The sequence below is a fragment of the Ascaphus truei genome, chromosome 1 (assembly GCF_040206685.1).
Source record: "Ascaphus truei isolate aAscTru1 chromosome 1, aAscTru1.hap1, whole genome shotgun sequence".
Lineage (NCBI taxonomy): Eukaryota > Metazoa > Chordata > Amphibia > Anura > Ascaphidae > Ascaphus > Ascaphus truei.
The window spans coordinates 369,054,601-369,066,657 of NC_134483.1; the positions used below are offsets into that span (position 1 = coordinate 369,054,601).

The window sequence follows — 12,057 nt, forward strand, 5'->3', positions numbered from 1 at the left end:
TGGTGTGCCTATGGTATTATTGCTTGCTTTTAAAATGCAAAAATACCCTCTCATCAATAGTCTACATGGAAGGATACAGCATTTAATTGACTCTTAACCCTTCCCAATTGCTCCTCTTTCACTCAGGAGGAGTAGCAGGGCAGACATTTTGGTCCATAGTGGCATTATACAAAAGCGAGTTGTTTTTCACGGTCTACAAAGTAACAGCTTTGTCTTTTTGTGTGTGTGCACATAGTATAAAGTCACCAGTTACCTATATTGAATCCCAAGGTGCTGTTATTACTTAATTGGTAAATTGGAAATAACAATTGAAAATATACTCTTGCATCTTTGCTTGCTGTTTGAAACATGCATACTTATCTTTGTTACACCCCTGTTTTTAATTATTATTATTTTTTTTTTTCCTTAGGAGATTTTGTGTTCTTCAATCATCATGCGGAAATACTTGACCATGCTGCTTTTGTTGCTGTTACTGCAGCATTTTGGCCACTGTGAAGAAAGCCATGCACTGCACGCTTCTGTATCAATGCAGTTTACCTGGCACCAGTACAATGCCACGGTGTATGAAAATTCAGCTGCAAAAACCTATGTTGGTCACACAACAAAGATGGGTATTTATATCCAAAATCCTTCCTGGGACATAAGGTACAAAATTGTCTCTGGTGACAACGAGAACATATTTAAAGCCGAAGAGTACATTCTGGGAGATTTTTGCTTTCTGAGGATACGAACCAAGGGAGGTAACATGGCTATTCTTAACAGAGAGGTTAAAGATCACTACCTCCTTTCAGTAAAAGCAGTTGAGAAGAACTCAAATGCTGAATCCCGCACAAAAGTTAAAGTTCAGGTACTGGATACAAATGATTTGAGACCGTTGTTTTCACCGACATCATACAGTGTTTCTTTGCCTGAAAACACAGCAATAAGGAGCAGCATTGCAAAGGTCAGTGCCACAGATGCTGATATAGGAACCAACGGAGAGTTCTATTACAGCTTTAAACAGAGAACCGATATGTTTGCTATTCATCCAACCAGTGGTGCTATCATTTTAACAGGGAGACTTGACTATTCTGACACTAAACAGTACGAGATGGAAGTACTTGCTGCTGATCGTGGAATGAAATTGTATGGGAGCAGTGGCATTAGCAGTATCGCCAGGCTTAATGTCTTCGTGGAACAAGCAAACGAACATGCCCCTGTTATTACAGCTGTTAGACTGACTCCTTCTGAACTTGATAAAGATTTCACATATGCAATTGTAACAGTAGATGACCATGACCAGGGATCCAATGGCGAAATAGCCTCTTTAAGTATTGTTGCGGGTGACCCTCTACAGCTTTTCAAAACAAGTAGAACTGCTCCTGGAAGTAAGGAATATAACATTGTAGCTGTTGGAGAGGTTGATTGGGAAACTCAGCCATTTGGTTACAACTTGACTCTCCAAGCTAAAGACAAGGGGGCTCCACCACAGTTTTCGCCTGCAAAAGTTATTAATTTGACATCCCGACGATTTAAATTCGGTCCTGTAAAATTTGAGAAAGATATTTACAGGGCTGAGATAAGTGAATTTGCTCCACCCAACACACCGGTAATTATGGTCAAAGCAATACCCAGTCATTCCCACTTGAAATATGTTCTGAAAAATGCAGCAGACAAAAATAGATTCAGTTTAAACCCAACCACTGGTCTCATTACTACGTTATTACCCGTCAAAGCACAATATTCTTCCCATATCGAACTTGATATTATGACAAGTGACAAGAAGGCTTTTACAAAAGTGATGATCAAAGTTCTTGGTATGAACAGTAATGCCCCTGAATTTACACAGACGTCTTATAAAGCTGTAGTTGATGAGAATGTTCCAATAGGCAACAGTGTCCTGAGTGTGAATGCCATTGATATTGATGAAGGGGAGAATGGTTATGTAACATATAGCATTGCCAACATGAATCCTCTGCCTTTCACAATTGATGCTTTCTCTGGCGTGATCAGTACTTCAGAAGAACTAGATTACGAGTTGATGCCTAGGATCTATTCCCTGAAAATTCGCGCATCGGATTGGGGTTTGCCTTACCGCAGAGAAGTCGAAATGCCTGTCACAATAACGTTAAATAATTTAAATGACAACACACCATTGTTTGAGAAGGTAGATTGTGAAGGGGCAATTCCCAAGGACCTTGGAGTTGGAGAACAAATAACCACTGTTTCTGCGATTGATGCTGATGAACTGCAATTGGTAAAATACAGAATTGAATCTGGAAATGAGTTTGATTTATTTACTCTGAATCCCAACTCCGGAGTGCTTTTTTTGAAACAACCTCTCTCAGAGGGCCCCAGTGCTAAAGTGTTCTTTCACAGTTTAAGGATTACGGCTACGGATGGAGAAAACTTGGCCAACTCAATTTATATCAACATTACTGTGACTTCCAGTCGCAAAAATGTTCCCTTACATTGTGAAGAAACTGGAGTTGCCAAAATGCTTGCAGAGAGACTTCTCCAGGCAAATAAGTTGCTTAATCGTGGCACAGGGGAGGAAGTCTACTATGACACCCACTTAGCAAACTCCCATGTGCCTGGTTTTCAAAGTACACTTCCTAGCAGAATTGTGATTATGGAGAATGTACCTGTAGGAACTAGTATACTCCACATGGAAGCTAATGATGTTGACACTGGCTTCAGTGGGAAACTAGTATACGCTCTTTCTGGTGGAAATGATGATAGCTGCTTTAGCGTGAATATGGACAGTGGATGGCTAAATATTTTATCTCCACTTGATCGAGAACTTAAAGACCAGTACACTTTGAATATTACCGTGTATGACCTTGGAATACCACAAAAATCGGCATGGCATATTTTAGACGTCCGTGTTCTTGATGCAAATGACAACCCACCAGAGTTTTTGCAGGACAGTTACTTTGTTGAAGTAAGGGAGAATGAGAAAGATAATAATGCAATAATTCAAATAGAAGCTGTGGACAAAGACTTAAGAGCTAATGGTGAAGTGAAATATTCTATTCTTACTGACACAGACCTCTTCACAATTAATAGCACGACTGGAGTGGTCAAAGCATTAGCCCCATTAAATCGAGAAAAACAGCAGGTGCATTTTCTCAAGATAGAAGCGAGGGACCAAGCCGAAGATGAACCTCAATTGTTTTCGACTGTCCTTTTAAAAGTATTGGTAGAAGATGTAAATGACAACCCTCCTATATTCATTCCATCCAACTATCATGTTAAAATTCGAGAAGATCTTCCAATGGGAACTGTGATTACTTGGTTAGAAGCTTATGACCCTGATTTAGGTCTTTCCAGTCAAGTTCGATACAGCCTTTTGGAAAATGGTGATGGCAACTTTGAAGTAGATAAACTGAGCGGAGCCGTACGCATAATACAAGAGTTGGATTTTGAAAAGAAACAGGTTTACAACTTGACTGCACGGGCCAAAGACAGGGGAAAGCCTGTTTCTTTATCTTCGACCTGCTACATTAATGTTGAAATAGTTGATGTGAATGAGAACTTGCATACACCAATATTTTCAAGTTTTGCAGAAAAAGGCTTGATTAGAGAAGATGTCAATATTGGGACATCAGTGATGACCGTTTCAGCTCATGATGAAGATACAGGACGAGATGGAAAAATCAGATATTCAATAAGGGATGGCTCTGGAGTTGGCGTCTTTCTAATAGATGAAGAAAAAGGTAAGACTATTTTGTGTTGCATGAAAAAGATATCTGTGTAGTTAAGTCTTAGGCTGAGCTTATAGTGGCATAGTGCTTGCTGAGGCGCGCTGAGCATATATTCAGAGACCCATTATATGTTATGGTGCTATTCTGAGTGAAAGCTTCCGCTTGCTTGCTCACGCTTGCTGAACCTCGCTCAGCTTCCAGCTACAGGCAAATCTGTGTTTCTGTGCTTGCTGGAGAGGAGGTGCGGTCACGTGACCCATTGCCGTCCAATCAGAGCGCAGCACAGAAATTAACTTACACCCGAGAGCGGCCATTGTTCCCTGATCTGACTTTGATCTGACTGATCCTTACCCAATAAATATATTCAAAAACCAGCACCGTTTTTGCACCCCCCCAGCTCCGTTTTTGCCGCCCCCTCAGCTCCGTTTTTGCCGCCCCCTCAGCTCCGTTTTTGCCGCCCCCTCAGCTCCGTTTTTGACCCCCTTAGCTCCGTTTTTGTCTCCCCCCAGCTCCGTTTTTGTCTCCCCCCCAGCTCCGTTTTTGTCTCCCCCCAGCTCCGTTTTTGTCTCCCCCCAGCTCCGTTTTTGTCTCCCCCAAGCTCCGTTTTTGTCTCCCCCAGCTCCGTTTTTGACCCCCCCAACACATACTGACAGACACATAGTGACACACACACACACACACACACACACACACACACACACACACACACACACACACACACACACAGTGACAGACACACACACACACTGTCACACACACACACACACACACTGTCACACACACACACACACACACACACACACACACACACACACACACACACACACACACACACACACACACACACACACACACACACACACACACACACACACACACACACACACAGTGACAGACACACACACACAGTGACAGACACACACACACAGTGACAGACACACTGACACACACACTCACACCACTCACACTCCTCCCCGCCCCGCCTTCCCCTCACCCCCCGCCCCTGCCTTCCCCTCAAACCCGCCCCTGCCTTCCCCTCACCCCCCACCCCTGCCTTCCCCTCACCCCCCGCCCCTGCCTTCCCCTCACCCCCCGCCCCTGCCTTCCCCTCACCCCCCGCCCCTGCCTTCCCCTCACCCCCCGCCCCTGCCTTCCCCTCACCCCCCGCCCCTGCCTTCCCCTCACCCCCCGCCCCTGCCTTCCCCTCACCCCCCGCCCCTGCCTTCCCCTCACCCCCCGCCCCTGCCTTCCCCTCACCCCCCTGCCCCTGCCTTCCCCTCACCACCCTGCCCCTGCCTTCCCCTCACCCCCCCCGCCCCTGCCTTCCCCTCACCCCCCGCCCCTGCCTTCCCCTCACCCCCTGCCCCTGCCTTCCCCTCACCCCCCGCCCCTGCCTTCCCCTCACCCCCGCCCCTGCCTTCCCCTCACCCCCGCCCCTGCCTTCCCCTCACCCCCCGCCCCTGCCTTCCCCTCACCCCCCGCCCCTGCCTTCCCCTCACCCCCCGCCCCTGCCTTCCCCTCACGCCACCTTTGCCTTTCACCCACCCGCCGCCTCACACCCCTGCGCCCCACAGCCGCCGCCCGCACTCAACAGACACCTGCCCCCTCTCACCCACTCGCCACACGCCTGCCGCCTCTGCCCTTACGCACCGACATCACTGACCAGCCAAGGCACCCACCCACCCATTCAGGCCAAGGACATATTGGTGCTTTAATTTTAGACAAGCGATCAGAATTGTGAAGTACTTTCCTCTTCTACTCTTGGACCCTCCCTCTGACTTGAACCATATCATTGGGACTTGTGCATCATAGTACATTTTGTTTGGCACTACATATAGTATAAAATAGATGGCATTAAGAGCATACTTGTGGGGTCAGTAACCAAAAATGTGTTTTGGATCTCTTTACTGTAATTAAAGGAAACTTGAAATAGACGTGCCTGTATTATGGACATTTTGTTTATGAAGCAACGAAAAGGCAGAATGTATTTGATCCACCTGAATAATATCTGATAATTTTAATAACTAAAAGAGGCTTGCTCTTTTTGTGAACACATCTGTGCTTTCATTAGTTGCCTTGTAAAGAGGTTTATGTACTGTAAACAAAAAAGGAAATGACTTGCGTATTACCATTCTAGAACTTTAAACGTCACCTGGACCATTTTCAATATGATAAGGCCTAGAGAAAACCAAAAGTACTTCAACTATGGGAATGTGAATACAAATTAGAGTTGGCATAAAAAAGGAGTCAAATTTTGTTCAAAAGTATTAGTCATTTCCAAATTTGTCAATTTCCATCTTCAGAAAGTATTTGAACTGGTGTTTAGTTTACAAAGCAAGTAATGGGTGTCTGAAAGAGGAGGGGGGGGATTTAATAATAATTGTTTGGCAATTTGTTGCTGTCTTCTAGAAACAATCACGGTGGTTCATAATGGTACTTGTTTCACTGAAGCAATATTCACTGTGCTTATATACACACACATGCGCGCACCCCCACCCAGAGATGCCCCCGCACAGATGTACGCACGTGCCCCACATGCACAACCCCCCACGCGCACAACCCCCGGCACATGCGCGCAACCCCCCCACATGCGCACAACCCCCCCACATGCGCCAGCACCCAATCTTGCTTTGATGTCGCACTAGTAAAGCGGGATTGGTCGTGGTGTGAGTGGCTGCGGCACAGTGCCTGACGAGTCACATCAGACAGGTGTGCAACCCTACCTTTCCCCATTATCTCTTAGCATACAATCTTTCCACTGCAGCTAAGGATTCTGGGTAATGACATGCAAATGAGCACTTACAGTGTGCCATTTTTTTTACTTCCTGTCAATTTCAACATGGAGCCTGCTCTGCTTTTTCAGCACAGCCTCTACCCACAAGTAGTGCAGGGTATTTGTCCCTTTTTTTTCGTAGTCTGGTTTAAATTGGAAATTTTATGGTGAATGCAAGGAAATAAGAGACCCCCAAACCCCCCCACAAATTAGATAAACAGAGTGATACAAACAAGCACAAACAGAAGGTTATGAGGGGCCTGCTCCTGAGAGCTAACACTATATTCTACTTTATATTCTAGAGAGGAGGCTGCTTGTCTTTTCATGTTTTCCCCTGCACCGCTAAAACAATATTACACAAGGAATCCGAAAAATGTCACCATTTTCAGATGTATATATTTTCTCTGTGGGGATGCTGTGTACTTCGTATGTTTCCTTTTATCTGAGTTTAAATCCTGTAGCCTGTGCTAAACTGCACAGTCCTCTTTGATCTGAAACAAATGTGTTTGCTTTTCTGTCAGTCGGGAATCTGCTGGAGTTGCTGAAGCTTTTTCTTTTCTCTCTTTTTTATTTTTTATTTTTTTTTACATCCTGCTGATTGAAGCAAGTAAATAACTTTGTCCCTACCCTTATTTTGTCTCCTTTTAAATCATCACTTTAAAGTACACTCTATTTCGTCAACTTTCTAGACTAATTAAGACAGATGTGTTTAATGACACAATTACATAGCGGGATATAGTACACCTGGGTATAATGTGACCAAAGCAGGTTTCATTATTATCCAATTATAAGCAAAAGTCATCAGAGCTGTGCGGTCGGCTTATTAACTGTTTTATTACAATAAAAGGGGAGCATAAAACGGACCCAAAAACAAATGAGAACTAGTTGTGTGTGCGGCGCTCTCTGTGGCGGCAGGGTGTGGCGGCGGGTGTGCGGCACTCTGTGTGCGGCGCGGCAGGTGTGACGTGTATGGCGGCGGGTGTGTGGCGGCGGGTGTGCGGCGCGCGGCGGGTGTGCAGCGCCCTGCGTGGCGGTGGGTGGGCGGTGCCCTGCCTGGCGGCGGGTGAGTAGCGCCCTGTGTGGCTGGGTTCTTTTGATATGTGGTTTTATTTTGAAGTAGGACATCTGCTTTGCTTTAAAGGTGTTTTCTTTGGGCCAAAGGCAAAGAGTTTGAACATGATTAGGTAATGTTTACCCTTTGCTTTGAAGACTTCATTCAGTATAATCATACTCTGTATTCACATACGTAGCCACATAAGGATATTGCAAATTTCCTTTAATTTAATTAATTTCAATTGTTTATAGTTTTGCTTACCCCTTCATCCCCCCTCTCCCCCCCACCCACTTTGTGGAGAAACAAAATTGCAAACATTTCCATTGTGCATATAGGTCTATAAAAGGCAATAAAGTTAGGCCTTGGCATTTGAACAACTACTGGCATTACATTTATATTATGGATACAACAAAAGAATGTCCACGCACACCAAACGTGTGATTAGGGAAAATGTGGGGTGATGGTAAAAAAAGACCTAAGAAGTGAATATTATGATATTAATATACAGTGACCGGAGTGACTTTATAATCACAAGCAAAGCTGAAATTGTTGGTCCTGCAAAAAAAGAAGTGCAATTTTCAAGGGTTTGTAATATTTGCTGCAAGAAGAGTCAACAGAATTCAATGATTTTTCTATGCCATAAAACCAGTGCAGGGTTCACCAAAGCACAAACAAAACTTAGTCACACAGAAGCGACTCTTTAACCTGGGGGTGTAAAACTTTGGTCAATGATTTGGTAAACAAAACCTACTTTAAAAAAACCTACTTTAAAAAACCCCATAAAAAATGGTAATACAAATTATATTGTCCATAATCTAAATAAAGGAATCGCCTATGTTTCCACTCCTCCAAGATGGCCGGTGTGTGTGGTGGGTTCGGCGAGGACTAACCTACTCGGTTTGTCCGTTGTTCTTCAATTACAGCACGCACTTGCAGTCGTCTGTCCTGTCACTGCAGGGCGTTATTCCACCAAGGGGTGGAGGGGGGAAACGTTCTCTCTGATTGGCTGTGTATAGGAGTAGCACCCGATACGTCACAGCCCATAGCTGATTGTAGCCCTGGCCAAAGGATAGTATCCAGCGAGGCACAGCAGGGGTTTCAGCATCTTGGTCTCATTGATAAAGAGACAGTACAATGTTAATGAGCCATATCGGCTGTATAAAATTGTCCAGGAAAAGCTCAAATTGGGCAGAAAGTACTAGTGATGTATGTCACAGTACTATACAAAACAAATTCCAACGCGTTTCGTGACACAATCACTTCTTCAGGGAATGGAGTGTTATGCTCCCAGGATATACAAGTGATATAATATAGAATTATCCCCTTCTATAGCTGCACACCTATTAGTATTTGCTGTGGTTACAAACCTTTGCATTGCTTTTGTAAACTATACATTTGGAACTGTATTATTGTATATGTACACTAATGTTTTTTTGGGGGGTATTCCCCGCTCCATTGTTCTTTCTTTTTTCTAGAATCCACTTCTGGACATTTTGTCCTTGTTTTACAAATGGCTCGTGGTATTTTGTCCTTAGTACTATGCACTATTGTGCAATAAATGTTCTACAATATGTACATAAATGTTATGTTTCAATTGTTAGTAACATAGCTTTTTAACTATTTGTATAAATAATGTATTTAGTGTGTGTTTGTTTTATGGACACGTTGGAATGTGTTTTGTATAGTACAGTACTGTGACATACATCACTAGTACATTTTGCCAAATTCGAGCTTTTCCTGGACAATTTTTTTATACAGCCGATATGGCTCATTAACATTGTACTGTCTTTATCAAAATGAGACCAAGATGCTGAAACCCCTGCTGTGCCTCGCTGGATACTATCCTTTGGCCAGGGCTACGATCAGCTATGGGCTGTGACATATCGGGTGCTACTCCGATACACAGCCAATCAGAGAGAAAGTTTCCCCCCTCCACCCCTTGGTGGAGTTATGCTCTGCAGTGACGGAGGACAGACGACTGAAAGTGCGTGCTGTAATTGAAGAACAACGGTTTGTCCTAGTAGGTTTGTCCGAGCAAACCACAGACACCGGCCATCTTGGAGGAGTGGAAACGTAGGCGATTGTCAGAGACACCCCAGAAGCAGGATTGGAGCCACTGAGAGAGTGTACGCTGAAATCCATGGATCCTGTGCAGCAGACGTGGGGCAGCAACTCTGATTCTGGTTACTATATACAGTATAACCAAATGCCTATTTTTTCTATATATCTTGTACATGCATATCTCACCTTTTTTATAAATTCAATTCATTTTTATATACTACACTATGAGGGTCTTGCGCTTTCTTTTCCTTTATTTAGATTATGGACAATATAATTTTTATTACCATGTTTTTATGGGGTTTTTTATGTAGGTTTTGTCTACCAAATCATTGACCAAAGTTTTACACCCCCAGGTTAAAGAGCTGCTTCCGTGTGACTAAGTTGTGTTTGTGCTTTGGTGAACCCGGCTCTGGTTTTGTGGCATAGAAAATCATTGAATTGTGTTGACTCTTCTAGCAGCAAATATTACGAACCCTTGAAAATTGCACTTCTTTTTTTGTAGGAGCAACAATTTCAGCTTTGCACCACAGTTTCAACTTGCAACGCTTCATACAAGGTGTGGTCCTTTGCAAAAAAAAACATTTGAGACTGAAAATTATAGTGGGGTTAGTCCTAGAATATTCTACACCCAGTTCTTATTCTTAAATCATATGCATCAAATCATTAGCAAACCCATCATTTCCCATAGAGGAAATGACATCCACTTTTTTTCTAGCCTCAATTCTATAAAAAAAAATATATATAATCAAATAACGTTGTAGTAGTAAAACAATGTAAAAATATATGTTACAGACTAACCTTAATAAAAATAGTGTGTATATGTATATATGTATATATGTGTATGATATATATATATATATATATATATGCCTTTTTCACCCACCATAACTTTAAAATGTGATATGGTAAACCTACCCAGCCTGGAAATATTTCAAAGCAAGTATAAACCAACCTCACACCGATGATACCCATCAAGTTTGAAACATGTCTGTGAGTGGTTTGTACTTGCTTTGCTAGTCCCATGCTGTGTGAACGGAGAGGCATCATCTTAAATGGGCTCCATGTGAATGGATATTCCCCCACAGTAACACCCCCCCGGTGGAACTCCCAAACTAATTAGGTGCCTGGGCACTTAACCTGCTAGTGTCCACAGACCAGGCCCATCCGAAGAGTGTGTGTGGAGTAGTGCTACCCACAGTGTGTATGGCCATTGGTGCACTTAGATGGTGATACCTTCCTGATATTGGTCCCGACCAGGCCGCCTTGGCTGATGACTTGCCGGGCCACACCGGGTCCCACACCGCTTGAATCCTCAGGTGTTCGCCGCTGGAGGTATCTCCCGCTAGAGTGTGTCCCTATAAGAGTGTCTCTGATAGTATATGCCTGGATTTGGTCCCAGACCACAGGCCTCGCGCACCACGTGGCGTCTTGTCACTGGTGCCTAAGGCCTCGGCCAGGCTCCCTGCTGGCGTGCTGAGGCGCGCTGAGGCGCAGGGAAAGCTGGTGCTTTCCCTGGCCTTACGGTTGCTTACCGCACGCGCTGTCAGCGGGCCGTCATTGGGCGAACCGCTCACGTGACCGGCCTGTCGCGCTGGCAAGCGGGGGAATTTTAAAGTCCCCTAAGACCTGCGCTTCCGCGCGCTTGTGGAAGCGCAGGTGAGCCCCTACTAAAGCCGCTCTAATTGCGGCTGTAGGGGCTCAGTGCTGAGCGGGAGCGCGCATCAGCGCGCTTCCGCCAGCAAGCAAGGAACATGGCCGAGGCCTAACAGTGATGCTGCTATGGTGGAAGAGTCCTATTTCAGGCCTTCCCTGTTGCAGCCTCAAGATAATAATGGCTGGGGCCCGCAGGGCAACTTTAGGCCTAGTCCAGGGAAGCACTGCTCCCTGGACACTACCTGCTCTGGCGGCCTCTTGCTCCCGACTGCGTGGTCCCTGCAGCGCGCCAAATTTATTCTTTCTAGTGCTGTTGTCCCTATCTGTCATCTGCGGAGCTCTGTGTAATAGCCGCCGCAACTATGACCCCTCTGCGCATGTGTCGAGTCTCGCGCATGCGCACTTACATTAAAGATGGCCACCACAACCGCGGGGCTCCCTGCGCATGCATAATAGCCAGATGGGGGCCCCCGCTTGTCAGATGCGCTGCGGAGCTCAGGCGACCCGATCGTCAGCCCGCCTGGTTCCCTGCTCCTACCCTAGTCCGGCAGCAGCGCTGGCGGCACCCGGCAGCCCCGCAGTAGCCTCCTTATCCCCCGCTCCTGCGTCGGAGGTAAGGGGGACCTGGCGACATCTATATATTGGAAGATGTAAAATAGTCACTGATTTATGAATCCTCAATAAAGATAAAAGCTAAAGTTGGTTAATTAAAATCAATAAGGGATACACTGCGTGCTTATTTGCATACCCAGAATCCATGTCTGTATTGGAAGCAGAGCAGGTGTATGCTGAGGGAAAGGCAGGATTGTGGACATGCCCCCATGAGTGAT

At 45.1% G+C, this 12,057-nt stretch overlaps 1 protein-coding gene across 15 annotated transcripts in view; it reads left to right on the forward strand.

Annotated features, from left to right (window-relative positions):
* FAT1 (FAT atypical cadherin 1) overlaps positions 1-12,057 on the forward strand; it is a 175,878-nt gene that overhangs the window by 21,809 nt on the left and 142,012 nt on the right. For all 15 annotated transcript variants that reach the window (XR_012803011.1, XR_012802997.1, XM_075610107.1 and 12 more), the window contains exon 2: positions 410-3,698. Coding sequence is in view for 13 of the 15 variants with exons in the window: in XM_075610107.1 (XP_075466222.1) it covers positions 434-3,698 (3,265 nt within the window). In the remaining 2 variants the exon portion in view is untranslated. The remainder of the gene's footprint in view (positions 1-409; positions 3,699-12,057) is intronic.